The 19,070-nt window shown below is 36.3% G+C and overlaps 3 protein-coding genes and 1 pseudogene across 10 annotated transcripts; 2 read left to right on the top strand and 2 right to left on the bottom strand.

The window, feature by feature from the left end:
* Positions 1-764: 764 nt before the first annotated feature.
* SUT4 (sucrose transporter 4) lies at positions 765-4,958 on the top strand. The gene is made up of 6 exons (XM_086587085.1): positions 765-1,374; positions 2,289-3,034; positions 3,453-3,516; positions 3,586-3,629; positions 4,120-4,278; positions 4,409-4,958. The coding sequence occupies exons 1-6, from the start codon at positions 864-866 to the stop codon at positions 4,418-4,420; spliced, it is 1,536 nt and encodes a 511-aa protein (XP_086443211.1). The 5' UTR covers positions 765-863; the 3' UTR covers positions 4,421-4,958.
* Positions 4,959-5,079: 121 nt separating this feature from the next.
* Positions 5,080-10,355, bottom strand: LOC147473767 (lariat debranching enzyme-like). Of its 7 annotated transcripts, none has more exons than XR_015210302.1 (11): positions 10,120-10,307; positions 9,923-10,039; positions 9,689-9,846; positions 9,480-9,601; positions 8,729-8,922; positions 8,350-8,532; positions 8,136-8,254; positions 7,872-8,008; positions 6,878-6,997; positions 5,807-6,252; positions 5,080-5,318 (listed from the first exon to the last, which is right to left on the bottom strand). XR_015210302.1 is itself a non-coding variant. In XM_086587089.1 (11 exons), the coding sequence occupies exons 1-10, from the start codon at positions 10,123-10,125 to the stop codon at positions 6,152-6,154; spliced, it is 1,257 nt and encodes a 418-aa protein (XP_086443215.1). In that variant the 5' UTR covers positions 10,126-10,355; the 3' UTR covers positions 5,740-6,075; positions 6,127-6,151. The 7 variants fall into 7 exon arrangements, 2 of the variants coding, with proteins under 2 accessions (XP_086443215.1, XP_086443216.1); XR_015210305.1 differs by having other exon boundaries at positions 5,807-6,243; XR_015210303.1 differs by having other exon boundaries at positions 5,198-5,369; positions 5,799-6,252.
* A 2,456-nt stretch (positions 10,356-12,811) lies between these two features.
* LOC147473766 (protein HOTHEAD-like) lies at positions 12,812-15,333 on the top strand (annotated as a pseudogene). Its single transcript, XR_015210301.1, has 5 exons — positions 12,812-13,453; positions 13,527-13,826; positions 13,910-14,264; positions 14,354-14,922; positions 15,020-15,333. The product of XR_015210301.1 is annotated as a protein HOTHEAD-like (transcript).
* Positions 15,334-17,835: 2,502 nt separating this feature from the next.
* LOC147473765 (protein FAR1-RELATED SEQUENCE 5-like) lies at positions 17,836-18,663 on the bottom strand. The gene has a single exon (XM_086587106.1). The coding sequence runs from the start codon at positions 18,661-18,663 to the stop codon at positions 17,836-17,838; it is 828 nt and encodes a 275-aa protein (XP_086443232.1).
* Between the last annotated feature and the right edge of the window lie 407 nt (positions 18,664-19,070).

Below are 19,070 nucleotides of genomic sequence, written 5' to 3'. Positions count from 1 at the left end.
AAAAAAAAATCCCATTTCTGGCTGTTAAGATTCACTATGATTCAACACCAAAGCCAGGTTTCAGATAGCCAAAATGGCATCCTTTGTAGGAGGTTTTTTGTGATAAGTATAACCTGTCAAATTTTTGAAATTTGAAGAAAAACTTTGAAATTTCTCGGAATTCCATCTCTAGGTTGGTTCAAATTCGGTTGCATCACCTGATTGTTTGCAAATTTGGCAATTTGGATGCAGATACGGAGGAACATTGGTAATGAATGTCGCCCCAATTTCATTTTTGACTTTGAGCACCACCACCGCGATGATGAAATGCATCGCACGCGCCATTTCTAATATCCATGGGTTATTTTCGAATTGGTTGTTTTGGAATTGTACATACATGTCCAACTGGGTTGTTTTTCTTAATGGAATTTACGATCCAAGTTGGTGCAAATAGTGATAATGTCACGTGGGTTGTTTTTTGCTAATGGAATCTAGAATTAATAGATATTTGCGACCAGAGTCTTCAATTTTTTTTTTTTTTTATACTTCCACCAACCTAGAGATGCTCTAAAGTTCGCACAAACAATCCAAATCCACCAAATGTGTGTGACTGAAATTTTTGAGACGCAAGGTATCCAACAATGACACAGCAGCAAATTTGCCTTTACTCTTAACAAGAAGTTGCCACTTGTAGAGTACAAGTAACGCTTTTCCATGCAAACTTTCCACTTTATCCGAAAATATCCCAAGTCCCAATGCAAAGCAAAGTAATAATACCCTTTACTACTAGTGGCATTTTCGTCCTTTTCAACTCTATACAAAAACTGCCACCTTCTTCTTCTTCATCATCATCATCAACTCATTTTCTTCAAAACAACACGTCAATGGCAATACCTGAAATCCAAAACTCACACCCCCGAGTCAGCAGGACACATGCAAACCCAACTCACCATCCAGTTCCAAAAAAAGTTCCCCTGAGAAAACTTTTAAGAGTATCTTCAATAGCATGTGGGATACAATTTGGTTGGGCTTTACAACTGTCTCTACTCACTCCTTACGTTCAAGAACTTGGAATATCACATGCTTACTCAAGTCTCATTTGGTTATGTGGCCCGATATCTGGTTTACTTGTACAACCTTTGGTTGGCCACATGAGTGACCGGTGCACTAGTCGGTTTGGTCGTCGTAGATCATTTATAGCTATCGGTGCCGCTTCCATTGCTTTATCTGTTTTGATAATTGGTTATTCTGCTGACATTGGTAGACTACTTGGCGATGGTGTTGGCCGGTGGCGGCCGCGTGCTATTGGCGTGTTTGTTTTAGGATTTTGGTTGCTTGATGTTGCTAATAATATGACTCAAGGACCTTGTAGAGCTCTTCTTGCTGATCTTACAGGTGAGAAAGAAATTTAATTCGATTTTTGTCCTTTTCATTTTAATTATTTTTTGTTCAAGCCCTTCTAAGGAAATAATGGAGTTTAGATAGATTAATGAAGTTTCTAACTGAATATATAGATAGATGATAATGCCCTGTTTGTATGTTCAAGTATCATGTAGTACTAGCCTTGTGGTTGAGTGTGTTCAAGTGTCATGTAGTACTAGCCTTGTGGTTGAGGCCTTGAGGAGATTGTCATTTCAGTGTTAGGCAAGGCTTCAATTCTTTTGGAATATAATTTAGCTTGAACTGAAATGGTATTAGCTGTCCTTGTCAATGAGGAGAGATGGGTATTTTGATGTAAGTTAGAGGAAAACTAAGGGTCTAGCTCACTCTGATGACTGTCTTATCAGCTAAACACCTTCCATAAGACACTGGGTCTGATAACATTTTAGAGTCAATAAAATGGCTCAGAATATTGTAAATATTGGCAAAGTTTTTAGTGATAGATATTTATTTATGGAATTCTATTTTCTAGTGCTATACAACTGATTTCTACTTCTCCTAGATTTTGTGCAATATTGAGATTCAGAACATTACTATATATATAAGCTTCATTTTGAACACTAGGGGACATAGCAACAGTTAATAAGATGGCGGGAGCAATGCATTCCGTTAACTGTACTCTAAAGCTTGCTCTTCATCTTTAAATAAATAATATTGTCTATTCTAGCATATGCTGAAAATTAAATTAAAGAAGATACTATTCTAGTGTTTCTCATTGTGGAAGCATCAAGATGCAATATATATGCTAAAATGTGAAGAGAAAGAAAGAAAAAGAATGCTTCAGTCCCACTCTTTTAGCAAATCACTTGCACATGCTATGCCGTAAAAAGATCGGGTTTGTAAAAGCCAACAACATTTTTCTGTTTCAGGGGATGATCACAGAAGGACTCGCATAGCAAATGCATATTTTTCATTGTTCATGGCTGTTGGTAATATCCTCGGTTTTGCAACTGGATCCTTTAGTGGCTGGTTTACCATTTTCCCCTTCACGGTTACCTCTTCTTGCAGTGTTAACTGTGCGAATCTCAAGTCAGCTTTCTTGCTTGACGTTGTGTTTATTGTCATTACTGCATACATAAGCATTTCTGCAGTCCAAGAAGTTCCTCTAGGTTCCAGGTCCACATTCCCACCATCTACGAATGAAAGGACAGGGCAGTCTCAGTATGCCCGCGAAGCATTTCTTTGGGAAATGTTTGGCACTTTTAGGTTCCTCTCAGGGCCAATATGGACAATCCTAATTGTTACTGCACTGACATGGATTGGATGGTTTCCTTTTCTTCTCTATGATACTGATTGGATGGGCCGAGAAATTTACAAGGGGAAGCCTAATGATGGGAAGAATTATCAGTCAGGAGTGCAAATGGGTGCATTTGGTTTGATGTTGAATTCAGTTGTTCTAGGATTTACGTCAGTGGTGATGGAGAGACTCTGCAAGAAGTGGGGCGGAGGTTTTGTCTGGGGCGTTTCCAACATTGTCATGTCATTGTGTTTTGTAGCAATGATAATCATATCTGTTGTAGTGAAAAACATTGAGTTTTCTGGCAAATATCGTCCCCCAACGAGTGTTGTAGTTGCTTCCCTAACTACTTTTGCGATACTCGGTGCTCCTTTGGCAGTAAGTCGCTCTGTCTTTTATCTTAGGAAAAACAAGCTCCTTTTGAAAAAAAGAAATAAGAAAACTTACTTGCATTTCCACCAAAATTATAAACAAAGTTGTCTTTAAGCATATATGCAGAAGCTAATCCTATATCCATCTGGTCCAGGAACTGTTAGATTAAAACTTCATAAATCTAGTGATTTTTGTATATGGATCCTTTTGAAAATTAAACTTATGAATGAACTGGACCATAGACTAGGTGATAATGTATAATTAATGACTGACCAGGCCTGTTTTTACCCTAAAAGTTTGTCTGGTTTGGTTAAACACACAATGCTGGGGCTTGATCCCTTTGTGTGAAGTAGAGATTAGGTCACTGACTGTTTCTTGGACTTCCTAACCATTTAGTTGATTTTTTCAAAAAATTTACTTGCAGGTTACTTATAGTGTTCCTTACGCTATGATTGCCTCTCGTACAGAATCTTTAGGGCTTGGCCAAGGTTCGTAGAGGCCCTTTTCCTCCCTTCACTGATTTCTCTGAAAAGTGCTAATGAGGGTTGAACTTGCAGGCTTGTCGATGGGCATTCTCAATATAGCAATGGTGATTCCACAGGTATGAAATGGTCATACCTTTTTTATTATTGCTTTGTATGCTTATCAGGCTTGTATTTGAAATATTGCAGAAGTAGTAAACTGGCCTTGTTCATCTCCAACATATTTTTTCCGTTGGTTAGAAAACACTAGACAAACTCAGTTGCCTTCAGTGCCAACTTTTTATTCTTTTCAATTAAATCTTACCAGTTATTTGGAAAATATTACCTATAAATTATTGTCAACTTTTTCTGGGAAAAAATAAATGTCTAATTACTGGGACGATTTCGTTCTCACACTCCTTGATGTATGATCACTTGAGTTGTGGGATTTATTACTTGGGACTACCCTGTTATAATCTAGTACGAGGTATGTCACCTGCTATTTAACACAAGTGAATATTTGAGTTATGACTATAGGATGAAATGATCATTTCATATTCTTTAATCAGTAAAGCAAGTTCTAGTGTCTCTTTTCCTGTTAAATTGATGCATCTTTGTTTCTGAGGTCAGATGGTGGTATCCTTGGGAAGTGGCCCATTGGATCAGCTATTTGGTGGCGGGAACACCCCAGCTTTTGCAGTTGCAGCTGTTGTAGCCTTCGCCGGTGGACTAGTAGCTCTATTAGCTCTTCCTCGATCTCAAACAGGAAAGCCTAGGACCGCTTACAAGGTATCATAGTGCATTCCTAACTCTAAATATCTGCAATCAAACTGAAGGTCTGGCGAAGGTTTCTGCTACAGGCCAATTACCTGGTATATGTGCCGGAATTAGAATTGTAAGGTGATTTATTTTGTCTCAGGTTCTATGTTAGCGTTTTACACAAAAGACGAAAAGGAGTAACATTTATCAGCTTAGTTCTACATGGTGTGAACTGTATTGAGATCCTGGAAGGAGAGTGCAAAAAATGATGAATCCAGGCACAGGGTCTTCACTTCAACTAAGATGTGACAGTAAAGAAAAAATGCTCCGCAGGAGTACAGCAAGGGACGAGAATAACCAGTGTTGCACCAAATTCAACAACCCTGCAGCTATTATTGGAACATTGAGGCAAGGCAATTCACAAACCATAGGGAATATCTTGAGTGTAGAAATTTTATATGTCAAACAACAACATTTATGTTGCTACTTCAACAAGGAAAAGTGAGTGCACCAGTTTGAGCAATTGAGACGAGTGTCTGCTACTCAGCTCCCAGTCCAACTAATATCTTCATAGAGCTATTTTGTATTTAATAGCAACTAAAGTCTGATTGGAATTATGTTGAAGAATCTTACAACACATTATGCACCTCACAGGGTTTAAGGACCATTTTGTGCTTGTACTAATTGGAGTCTTGGTATTTTCATCCCCGTATATGCTCAATTTCTTTACTTCGTTCAATTTTGCTTCTGTCTTGCTTGCATCAAGATCTCGAAACAAGGAAATACAAGATTTGATCCCAACAAAATAAGCAACAAAAATAAATAAATAAATAAACAGAATAGCTGCTGTGATTCAATAGCATTACTTAAAACACTTTTATGTTTTGTTCTTCAAGTGATAGTAATCATAGAAATCTTAGCACGTATTCACACACAACAAAATTGCTGAACAATAGTTTCGAAAACCAGCACTCATAGCTGAACAACTAATGTTGAGATATTAGAGGCTTAGATGAATTAGAGGCTTATGTGATGTCGTGAAATGAAAAGATGAATTGTCATCTTATGTACTGAGTGGGCACTGTCGCTGAAATTGTGAAATGGAGAATAATTATTACAATCTCTCATAGTCTCAACTCTCATATGATTTTGCATTGTAAACATCCGGATGCAACAAGTTCCGGTTAGGCTTCTTATGTTGCACACTTAATTAGAGATGCACGCGCCAGAAGGTGATTTTGAAGAAAGATGTATCTAAACATGCCATGGACAAAAATTTATGAAGAAGACAACAACAATTTGTTTTGTGATTTGAGGAAAGATAAATCTGAAAACGTGAGGACTCTCTTCAACCGACCAAATAGTTCACTGTATTAAACTAAAAATTGCATGGGAAAACCTGTGGACAATACAATAGTTTGATGAAATGACTGAAGATATGGATGATCAGATCTCCTGTTAGGCTCCTCACACACACACAAAACAAAATTCTTTAGATCCTTCAACATTGATCTACATATCTTTTTCTCAATTATGTATAGAACGATCACCTCAGTACTTGCATGCAACATTCTTGCCAGTGGGAAAGTTATCAATGTCTGTTACAAACAAAATCTTGTTGGGATCAAAGCTTATGTCCTTTTCTCCAACTTGAATCAACGTATCTATACCTGTATTAAATGAGTCAATACAAGGGTTTAAGTGTGGTGTTTTACATTTACCATGGACTTTGAAAGCTTTGAAAATAACAATAGTACATAACATTCTTGCGAAAACAAAATCCAGTCTAACAAAATCTTGTTGGGATAAAACATTCCACAAATTATACTAAACTACCATTGAAAATCAATCTTCATTAAAATCGTGGCAAAACATTACCAAATTATACTAAACACTTGTCATTTCATTGGAATCCAGCATCTCCAAGTTCAATTTCATCCACATCATCAGTGGTAACACCATTAACATCGTCGTCAAGTGCCTCTTCACACGTCTCTGTTACCACTTTATAGGAGAAACAATCAATATAACATAATAGAAAGATAAAGCCTATGAAAAGTTTCATTTGAAAAAACAGAATGTGATTATTAAACTATCATTCACCACCACATCCCCAATTCTCAATAAAACCACCATCACTCAACTAACACAGTTTTGCATGTTGGGCATGGATAATGGCCCACATGTGCATGTCCAAGATTTTCATAAGTTGCAGAATTTTGATAGTCCATCTAATTACTAGTAATCTCATATGATTATGATACTCTCCTAAATAATTTCAATTTGTGAAGACAAACTTCTGCATGTCATCCTTTTTAAAATGCCTCATGTGCCATTGTCATATGTCATCTCCGGCTGTGGATGAAATTTCAGTGATTGTTCATGTGCCTTACTTACATTGTTTGTAGTGCGCCTTCCGCAAATTACTATGCATTAACATTTCCCTTCTTCTTACATGAAAACCACAAAAAGGAACCCAATACAAGTTTACATCTTTATTGACAAGTCGATCATTTGCAGTTTCAAAATTTTCCAATCATCAAGTTAAATTGAAACTATTCCATCTGGCAAAATTGAAAAACGGTTACCATCCTTGAATCATTGAGATACGAGAAAGAATGACACATACCTCTATGGATTGATGACATGGGATTTTGTGTCATTTCTCTTGATACTAGTGAGCTATCAAGAAGATACGGGAGTTCTAAGAACTGCAAGAAAGACTCTGTTTGGGGATTCCTAGAGTGTCCTGCTCAAAAGACCAACAAATTTCCGGAATTGTTAGCAAAATTGTTGTAACACGTTTGTCTTTAAGGTACTATAAAACATAACATCATTCCAAATTAGAAAAAATATTACACTACAAATCCACAATGACTTCCGAACCTTGAGATTCATCTGGCAATAACAATAACAACAAAAACAATAAAAATACACCTTGAGATTCTGCAGCTTCTTAACTAATATTTGACATATAACTATGACTCAGCTCTTCAGGTCATGTACCTAGTCTAGACATAACTATTTCGACTTTTTTAATGCCTATGAGTTTCTTTGAAGGCCCGTGATACCTTTCCATACTCAAAATTTCACTCCTTCAAAGATACATTTTCATGCTTATCAATAAATTTAGAGGGACAGAGTTAATATTCAACTTCAGTATGTTCTTGCAACGTGCTTCAAAATCACATATACAAAAATAATGCACAAACTTCCTAAAAAGATATCTGATGCATAAAGTGATAAAACAGATGTGTACTGCTCCAGCATGAGTGAAGACATGGCAACAGGAAACTGGCAGATGATGTTTGATTTATTTTCTTTGTGACAAACCTTCTGCCTTGATATCTAAGCTAATTGTGGCATGGTCAGATAGACTACTGAGAACTTGCCCCAAATAAATAAATAAAATAAATAAAACACAAAACTTTATAAGGTTCAATCCTGAACGTGTAGAAATGACATTTTAGATTTGTGGTGTGGGTGGGGATGGCTACCTTTGTTTTAAAAATTTCAGGACAATCACATCTTCATTATGAGACGACTAACCTTGAATCTTTACATAATGTCAACATGGTATGTGCATAAAAATGAAGAAATATTCTAATCAGTAATAACATTACCTAAAGAGGAACGATTGGTGATTGATTGAGTAGGGCTGTAGGATGGCACTGTTGGCACAAAATTAAAAGGTTTGGTTCCTCTTTCTTTTAGCTTACTTCTGATCCACTGACGGTCTGTCACGTCAAATTGCACACCCCTGTAATGCAAGTATAAAGTTTCTTTAATTAAAGCTTAAGCGCCAACATATAAAATTCAATTAGAAGACTATTAACCGAGAATCAATATGAAATATTCATATGAGACAGCTTAACGGAAGCACATACCCAAAATATGCTGGTCTTCTGGTTACAGGCAAAATAGAATTCAGTTTCCGCGTTATCGCCAGCCACTCTTCATCATAATGGATCTCATAAGGTCCTGGTTCTGATTCAATTTCAACAATCTAGACAGCAAACAAGTGGCAACAAATTTAACAGAAAGTACTTCCCAACTAGACAGCAAACAGTGTTGTTGCTAACTACCAAAAAGTAAGGATACCTGCAAAAATCTGCGCCCAGGAAGGCATTTGTCAAGTGCAAGAAATTTCGTGACTGGACCACCCTCTCCATGTTGAACAGTAGCTGCAAATTTGCAGTGAAGATGAGCAGAGAACCAGTAAGGTGGTTTTAATTTGTATAGCAGATCTGCTGCAGCCTTACTTCCAAGAGTTTTTCCCTGAATCTGAACCAAGTAAATTAGAATATAGGATAGGATGAGCCGGAAGCAGAAGTAGAACCTCAACTTGAATATCTACAGTAACTATAAAAGTTATATGTGAAAACAAACAATGATTTGAAATCCTTCTTCTTTTTTTTAATAATTTTACATGTTTGACAATGTACAAGCCTGAGAGTGATCTGAATACAAGTGCAGTTACCTCCTTCTCAAAATAGGGTTTGAAACGAACAAGTTCCCTCCAATTTCCATAGTCCGTGATACCAATGGGCCAATCATGTGAAAGGAAGATATCAATTGGTTCCTGAAGTTGCATAAGCTTATGGACGTCATACTCGCGAACATGGTACACAGACCGAATATCATTCTCGTTGTAAGGAGGCCTCTCATAGTGTCCTGTTCAAGAAAAACCAAATATGCTTTGATATCCTCGTTAATTTCAAATCACACATAAGAACTACAGTAAATCAGATTAACAGTTTAAATGAGAATATGCTGGATGATCTGTTAAGACATACTTTCAGCATCTTTGTCACTTTTATTTTGACCGAAAAGGAGTACAATGTGAATGAATGGAAATCTATGATCACTTGGAAAGGTATAATTGTGGAAATAGTTGTGGAACTATGTGTAAATCCAACAACAAAACTATGAAAAATGTTATGTCATGCAACAAGATATGAAATTTGTGGTCACTGACTAGCATATTTTGTCTAGAGGCCAACATCCATCAAGATGGTCCGTTGGGCATCCCTTAGGGCATATGTGGAGGGAAAAAGATCCCCTTTCAAGGAATTGAGGATTTATTAACTCTTTGGGCTCACATTCCACATCACAATATATATTTGTTCTCTATATCCTCTCAGCAGGTTAGCTCAATTCAAAAAAAATAAAGGAGCAGCATTTATTAGAGTCAAGTAAACTATAAATTAGGGACTAAAAAGATATATCACCCTGATGGTAATGACGTGCATTGTAGATTCCAGACAGACCACCAATACGTACGCTTCCAAACTTTACAACTCCAGCAAAACCCAAGAAATAGATATTAGGTGCTGCCCAGCCACCATAGTACCTATCAATCCCAACCAACAGCCAAAAGATCATTAAACACGGCAATGAGGCATCAGAAACAAACTGTAAACTGGATTATATAACTCACAATTCCCACAAGTAATTAGAAGCTTCATGATTCCCACCAATAAAAATAGTGGGGAATGGCACAATTTCTTGACCAGAATAGTATTTCCAAAAAGAATTCATACTCCTATACTTGGGCTTAACATTCAAGCTCTCCAAATCACCTGCATTCCTAACAGCCTATAAAAAAATACACTTTATTACTATTAGCCAATGAATAAATCCTCGAGATTCGTGTAGCACAAAAAAAAAACACCTGAAAGTCTCCACAACAGATGAGAAGATCAATTTTAGTGTTGTCAACTTTTTCCAAGTGTAAAAGTGTTGCATAAACATTGTCTAAATCACCATGCATACATCCTTCTACTGCAATCTATCAAACAAATACATTATTATTATTATTATAGTAATAATTATTATTAAATAATCATAATTTGAGGATTGGGAACTTACTTTCATTGTTGCAAAACACAGAGAAACCCTAAATTTCCCTTTTGCAATATGCCAAAATATATGTCGGCAGATATTTTGTTTTGACACCTCATCATTTCACCAACATTAATTTGTTTACTTATTAATTAGATTAGATTTGTGTGGAGAAACATATAGAACGTATGTCTCACGATTATGGCATCATCAATACCATAGTGGAAAACATTTGTTACTCTTAAAATACTTGTTTGCTAATTGATCTACGTTCACATGGCCTTGGACTCGTGGTTGTTTGTTTGTTTAGAGCATGCAAGTCATTATGGTGGGGTTGTGGCTTTATTCACTTTCAAATGGTTCAAAACATTTGCCTGTGAATATTAAGGTGATTATTTTCCCACGTCAAAATGAAGGTGAAACTTTGAATCGAGATAATGGTTGAGTTGTGAACTTCGGACGGGATGTTGGATTCCATCTCGTGTGTTTTTTTTCGGACGGAATGAAATATTTCGTCTCGCATGATTTTTTGATTTTTTTCGGTTTTTTTTAAAATTTCAAATGGGATGTTTCATTCTGTCCAGAGTGTTTTTTCGATTTTTACTCGTCGTAGATTAATATTCACCTTTGCATTGGACAACTTCACCTTACTTTTCACCAAAACAGAAAAAAGAGGAGAAATACTACCTACATAGAGGTGAAAAGAGAAGAAAAATAATGACTTGTATTGGGAATGCTCTTACCGGGTCAATAAATCTTTACTTGTCTAATACTTTGTTACTTGCCTGATACTTGGTTGCTTGGTTGATTAGAGGCCTTGGACTCTTGCTTGTTTGTTTGCTTAAAGGGTCAATAAATTTTTACTACGTCATTACTTTGCTTGTTTGCTTAGTATGAGAGACACTCTCCCCGAACGTGGAAAGAAATTGACTGACGAGGAAGTGGACGAGATGATTCGTGCGAGTGTGAGACCTTTTTCTTATGTTCTGGTAAAAGAAATTCTACTAACTTTGCCTAGAAAAAGAATAGGTCTTAAACATCAATTTAACTATGTCGGGAAACAAGACCAAAGACCACGTGCCTGACTTAGAAGTTCAAACTGAATATACCCCAAATGCCCAACTACCGCGCACTGATATGAATGGTGCACCACTTATGTGGTTATGTAGCTAAATTGGCTTTAGCATTTCTATCTGTAATTAATAATAATAGAATTTACTTTCTTTTTCTTTTGAACTTTAGCTATCCCTGTTTGATATTTCCCTAGTTTTGGATTTAAATCTTGCCTAAATGGTCATCAGTAGGAAAAAGTCTATGGTAGTGGGTGGAACCGCGAAAGTCGCATATGGACATATGGTAGAGACAACGGTTGACACCATTGGAAGGAGTAACTAGGACCTTGGTCACAATGGGTTATGGGTTCACACCTCTGTATGTAATAGGACCTTGGAGAGAAGCAAACTTCTCTGCTGCTGCTAGAAAGAGAGTCATACACTCATACTTGCATACAACATAGCAAGAACATATCTTGACAGACCTTCAATTTATGGATTACAAGGATAGTTCCGGATTTTGGAATTTTTGGAATTCCTACAAATTCAAAAACCGAAATTCATCAAATTTCGACTCCTATTATATTTGGAATTTTGATTGATTTCGGAATCATCAATATTTCGACTATATATTTAAAATTCCAGTTTTTTGAAAAACTGAAATATTAGACGGAATTCCAACGTTTCGTTCGGAATCACGAACACTGATTACAAGAAGGAATTGAAGCATCCTGCTAGTACCTACTATAGATTTAGATAGTACTTTGTACTTTTTTGAATATTTGTAAAGACCTAGTGCTGATTCCAAATGAGATGTGAACATATCACAATTCACTCACACCGTACCATTTTTTTTGTTTTTTTTTTTCCTTTTAATACAATCGAACGAGCTTACCTAGCAAAAACACTGTATGTAATGGGCTAATAACTTTAACATCAAACTGGAGCATTTGGCTAAGCTAGACATCAAAGTCCACATGCAAAATTGTTGTAACATTTTTTCACTTGTGATCATAGTTTGGGATTTTGGAATTATTGGAATTTTGGAAAACCGAAATTTACAATATTTCGACCCATGTCATATTTTGATTTTGACTAATTTCAAATATGTTGTTTTTTTTCATTTTTTTGAAAAACCAAAATATTCAATGGAATTTTGACATTCCGTTTGGAATCGTGAACACTGCTTGTGATGCAATTAAACTCTTTACTGTGAGCCAAAAAATACGACCCAATGTATCAGACATGAGCGGATAGATTTTGATCACCAGTAGCAAGCCTGGAGGAGGGGACCATATATATATCAGAGCACTAAAAACCAAGGCCAAATATTTCGATATCGGGTGATATATCGAACCCCCAAAAAATATATATATAGATATATTGGTGTATATATATTTTTCTGTTGATCGGTCAAAATTTTATTTTATATGTCAATATATCAGAAAAAAATATAAAAAAATGTCACTGATTATATCAAAAATATCATTGACATATTAATAAAAATTGGTCAAAGATTGGTCCAAGTCAATAAAATCATCGTATATATATATCGTATATATCGGATACAAATGTGTCAATATATCCATATGATATATCACAATATATGAATATCGGGCTCAAAGACCGAGATATATTTTAGAAATATAGGTGATATTTTGGTCCTTGCCTCTTAGTTGGGCTAGTTAAAAAGTTCAATGGATGTCTACATCCTACTCCAACCGTACGTAATTAATGAGTTGATGAAACCTTAAAACCTTTACAACTCATTGATTCCCACTCCTGCTGATCATGTGTCAGTATAAATAAGAGTTCATTTGTTGGAGACTGAAGAAACCATATCTCTCTTCTTGTCTCAACTCCAATCCCATGGCTTCCTCTTTTCTTCTCATTATTTCTTTTCTCATCATCCTCTCTAGCGTAGAGTTTTCTTGTTCATCTTCTGATAATGGGAGGCATTTCCCAAATATTAAACCTGCTAGTCAGTACAAACCGACAAGAATCGTTGGCAATCTCGTTCTTTTGAACCGTTATGATTACATAATCATCGGAGGTGGAACAACTGGGTGTCCGTTAGCAGCGACTCTATCTAAGAATTTCACTGTTCTGCTACTTGAGAGAGGGGGTGTGCCTTTCAACAACCCAAATATCTCGAGACTGGAGAACTTCCATATGTCCCTTGCTGATACATCCCCACATTCTGCTTCCCAATCATTTATATCAAAAGATGGTGTGATAAATGCAAGGGCCAAGGTCTTGGGTGGAGGTTCTGCCATCAATGGCGGTTTCTACACCAGGGCAGACCCAAGGTATGGATCACGATCTTCAATTCTTCATTCTATTTAACTTCTATTGACTCTTAGTTTTATGATGAAATTGCAGCTTCATTGAAAAGGCTGGCTGGGATGCTGAACTCGTCAACCAATCCTACCCCTGGGTTGAAGAGCAGATCGTGAAACAGACAAAAATTGCCCCATGGCAAGAAGCCGTCAGGAAGGGACTTGTTGAAGTTGGCATTTTGCCAGACAACGGATATTCTTATGAGCACAAGTACGGAACAAAAGTTGGAGGCACCATCTTTGATGAACACGGCACCCGTCATACTGCTAGCTTCGGCTAATCCGAATAATCTGCACGTGTTCATACACGCCAACGTAGAGCAAATCCTTTTTGATAGCCGAGGTAAAATAACAAAATAAGACGAATTTTATTATTTTTACACAAATATAAGTTAGTACAATTAACAAAACTTTGTCTTGGCGCAGACGGGGTGAAGGCGCCTAATAGGGCTGCTGAAGTAAAGTTCAGTGATGAAAACGGAGAGCGGCATATGGCGTTTCTCTCAAGGGACGAAGAGAGTGAAATTATACTGTCATCTGGAGCCAATCAGCCTTAAGTTTAAGATTTAAGGAAAATGAACATACCAGTGGTCCTAGACAACAGAAATGTGGGAAAAGGCCTAGCTGACAATCCCTTAAACTCTATCTTCATTCCAAGGACAGTGGGGATCTTATAAGGACAGTGGGGATCACAAAATCAGGTGTTTTCATTGAAGCTAGTAGTGGTTTTAGCCAATCGTCAGACAGCATTCACCGCCATCACGGAATTATGTCCGCAGAGGTCAGTAGTTCGTTACTTGTTATGTCTGTCTGTGGAACATTTGGTTTTAATTTAAAAAACTAATTGATGTGTTTTTGCAAAATGATCAGATTGGGCAGCTTTCAACGATCCCTCCAAAGCAACGGTCAGAAGAAGCCATACAAGCCTACAGGAAAAGGAAACCAGACTTACCGCATGAAGTATTCAAGGGTGGTTTTATTCTGGAGAAGATAGCTGGGCCGCTATCAACTGGTGAGCTGAGATTAAACAGCACCAAAATCAGTGACAATCCCATCGTCACATTCAACTACTTCACCCATCCTTACGATTTGAAACGATGTGTCGATGGGATTCGCTTGGTTGAGAAGATTGTGCGCACAAAATACTTTGCAAAGCTCACAAATGATGACAAGTTGACAATGGACATGATATTGAACATGAGCGTGAAGGCGAATGTGAATCTGATACCAAAGCACATGAATGACACCAAGTCCTTGAAGCAGTTTTGCAAGGATACCGTTATTACTATTTGGCACTACCATGGAGGGTGTCATGTAGACAAAGTGGTTGATCGAAACTATCGAGTTCTAGGTTTGGATAGGCTCCGCGTTGTCGATGGGTCAGTTTTTAGCGAAACCCCTGGCACCAATCCTCAAGCTACTGTCATGATGCTGGGCAGGCAAGTTATATATATATATATATATATATATATATATATTTGGAGTATATAACAAGTTTCACTTTGTATATAAACTGACTTGTTAATTTGTTTATAGGTACATGGGTCTGAAGATCAGGAGAGAGAGGCTTGGAAGGTGATCGAGCTGGTTTGTATAACCAGACGTACATCACTGTAGTCAGATCTGTAGATGTCCTACGGATATATATTATGATAGACGTCGTAGTTAGATAGGCTTAATTTTGTGCCCTCTGTTGTAATGTAGGAGGACAAAAGTTATTTGAATCAACGGAATGACAATTTCCACTATTGCTATTGTAAAAAGACTGTGTGGACTCAATGGAACTCATATATTATATGGTCCGTATATTATATGAATTCAGGTTAGCTTATATATGCAGTGAAGAGTGAACTGAAATATATATGAATTCTTGTTGTTAGCGTATATGGCTATATGCAATGAACTGACACAGTAAAACGTACCATCTATCCAAAATTCCGAATGGCAGGTTTCAGCAATCAGCAAAGTGAGCAAACAGATCCATTCCATATACAATTTAGTGCAATATATATGAAACTATTTAGGGGAAGGGTTTTAGGGACATATATTAAAATAACACGAACGCAAACTCATGATTATTACAGTATTTTTAAGTTCTAGATTTGGTTAATTTTTTGTACACATGATCTTCCAACTAGTATAAATATTGTCACAAAAAATTATTCAAAACCGAAACGTGTAATCCTATCGGATGTAGTCAACAAATTAAGAAATTTGACTAATTGTGAGCAGTTCATTTTCACAAATTTTTACGTTATATTTGGCAAATTTAAAATTTTGTGATTATTTATAACAATGTTTAGAATAGTTGGGATATCATAAAGAAAGTATTGCACTCATCCGGACTCCCTTAACAAAATAAGTCAGGACCTAATGACCTATTAAAATTCACCTGACCACTCCCACTTTTCGCTCTGTTTCAATTCTCTTTCCTCTAATCATTAACTACTCTTACATTCTCTCTCTTTAGTATATTCTCCCTGCAGCAATTATTTCCTCTTAAACATAACAAAGACTCCTATTTGTTTCTCTCTTAGCATGTGGTTACCTTTTTCTATAGTGAATACTAATTCACTCATATAGTCATATTCTCTTCCTCTCTCTCTCCTTGCTAGAGTGTTGACTAAATTAATTAATTACACAAACTAATAAACCAAAAACAATGTACAAATGCATTGGAATCAGTTCGTTACTACTAAAAGCAATAACATTCACAAGAAATTCATAGTAGAAAAATAACATAGCACGCAATCTCTCACTTTATACCAACCCAAATTCTCAATGTACTTCTCCTAGGGTCCTACACTCCAACCAACTTTATTTCTCTAACTTCACTACTATTACCAGCTCCATTTCTCACAATTTCAGTTTAACACTTCATAACACATGCATAGTCTGACACGCATGCTCCTTTAAAAAACAACTTCATCTCCAATTCCATCCTCACTTGTCATTTGCCGAGTTACCACCATCGGTTGAACCTATAATTTCCACCAGTATATATCAGTATAACAAAAAAAAAAAAAAAAAAACACATGAATTAAATAATTGAACATTACCTATTAACATAGGACAATTTCTTTTGTCATGTGATTGTCCACTGAGTCCACATCCATTACAACGCCTAGCAGAAGCTATTGCTTTCTCTTTCCCCTTTTGTAATCTATGTTTCCCACATCCCTTGGCCCTAACCATATTTGGTTCATTCAAAGTCCACTGCTGAGATATTTTTTCCTTTGGAGCTACTCTAGCCCCTCTATTAGAGGTCACTTCCTTAATATTTTTGTGAAGTAATTTCATATGTTGCTCGTAAATTTCACTTGTCTCTTCATAAGCTACAACATCATCGCTTACCCTTGAAGTAAGCTGATATAATTTTCTATGCCGCAATAGCATAATATTGTTGCTATTTTCTTTCACAATTTTCTCGCCATCTTCTATAATTTTTTCCAATTTTGCATCTTTTCTCCATCTGCTCAGTATATATAAGTCTGGCAAATAAACAATTTGACTGGCTCTCAAATAAGCCAAAATGTGTCTGCAAGGAATTCCTTCAAATTCAAATTTCTTACCGCTACAACTTGCAAAATTTAAGGCCTTCTCATAAACAACCTTACGAGCTCTAGAATTTATTGCACTTGCCCTTTTTCACCATGTAAACAATCTGCTCTTCATTATCTATTGAGGTTTCAATCAAGTACTCCAAACTCTACCATAACTCAATCTGAAATCGAAGAAAAATAGACATGATATATATTTTAGACATCTACTTCTCCATGGAGATCGGTGTCTTCATCACCGGACGTTCATTGTAATCAACGTGGTCAGCTTCCAGTTCTTTGTGATGTTGGTATTCAAGTGCCCGATTAAACCGAGTCACAAATTCATTTAACGAATTGTCTTTGGAGATATATCTCTTGAAAAATGCATGCCCACTTTTTGCTCTTTTGACTACTTGACATACCAGCTGAGAAAATATGTTTCACAAATGAAGGAACCCATTTTGAACGAATATCATACAACACAGCTAACCAAGCATTATCTTTTAACTTACTTTTTTGTAATATCTCTCCCCAACCTACCTCAAACTCTTTCACGGTTTCTGAATCCCAAATACATCTTAATTTGAAACTCAATAAAGTGATCTCTATAAATGATTACATCCAATTTTTCAGAAAACTTGCTAAGAATGTGCCAAATGCAGTATCTATGATATGTATCCGGCAGAACGTGAGCAATAGCCTTTGACATTGCAGGGTCTTGATCGGTGATAATCATTTTCGGTGGACCAACTGACATTATTTCCTTCCAGCTTTCAAATACCCAAGCAAATGAACTTGTTGTCTCGTCACTCAAGAATGCACAACCAATATTACAGTCTGACCATGGTTATTTACCCCTGTGAATGGTGCAAAGATCATTTCATATTTATTGGTCTTGTAGGTAGTATCAAACACAGCCACATCACCAAAAAGCTTATATGCCCTTATCAATGTTACATCAGCCCAAAAACAGTGGGTCAATCTATTTTCATCATCTGTTTCTATTCTGAAAGCAAATAATGAATTTTTTTCTTTCTCAGATATAAAGTACTCCATTAATAACTCCGCATCATGCCCATCTACCGATTTCTTCAAATCTCTAACAAGGTTTCTAATGTCTTTTTCTGTACAACCAATATTTTGTATTCCACCCGCTTCCATTGAAAGAATGCTAATTTGCTGGTTTATAGGTGCTTCCATTGAAAGAATGCTAATTTGCTGGTTTATAGGTATATTGGCTGATGAAAGAAGTTGAGATAATGATTTTTTTGCATCAGATACGCCACGATGAGATCTCAATAAATGTACCTTATGGGGACTGTGACCTTCGATAAATTGGCTGACTTTGTAATTCGATCCCAATTTGCTTTTTACAACTGACAACTTTGCTTTGCAACCTTCACGTACTATCCCACGACGCCTTTTCTTTTCTCCCACATCTTTTTGGTTGGGTTTACCTTCTTTGAAGCAACAATACTTTTTCCGGGTGGTTTTGCTTTCTTTGTTCTTTTTAGTAGAATTACTCCGTATACTGAAGTCAGCCTTCTTTGCATAATTATTGTAAAATCCATAAACTTCATCTAGACACTGAAACTCTTGGTCAATTTTCGGTTTACAATCATCTTTTACTTGAGGCATGAAAAACAAATCCTCAGATTGTTTTTCCAAATTCAATTGTTCAGAATCCACGTCTATTCTCGTAAATAATACTCAATATAATTCTCAGCAAAAACAAGATTATTGATTAGGTGGAGAACAGAATAGGGTAAATAAAGAGAAATTATTAAGTTTTAAAAAAAATGAAGAGGGTGAGATTGTTTGTAAAGTGTGAGAAAATAGTTAAAAGTGGTATATTGGTATACATGAAGAATGTAGGAGTAGTTAATGATTAGAGGAGAGAGAAAATAAAAAGAGTAAGAATTGAAAACCGAGAGAAAAGTGGGAGTGCTCACCTAAATTTTAGTAAGTCCCAACTTATTTTGTTAAGGGAGTCCGGATGAGAACACTTCCTAATCGTTTTGAGTTTGTTTACGTGTTATTTTAAT

The sequence above is a fragment of the Coptis chinensis genome, unplaced genomic scaffold (assembly GCF_015680905.1).
Source record: "Coptis chinensis isolate HL-2020 unplaced genomic scaffold, ASM1568090v1 utg1828_pilon_pilon, whole genome shotgun sequence".
Lineage (NCBI taxonomy): Eukaryota > Viridiplantae > Streptophyta > Magnoliopsida > Ranunculales > Ranunculaceae > Coptis > Coptis chinensis.
Note: the sequence above shows the minus strand (reverse complement) of the source record. Positions and strands in the feature narration are given on the sequence as shown.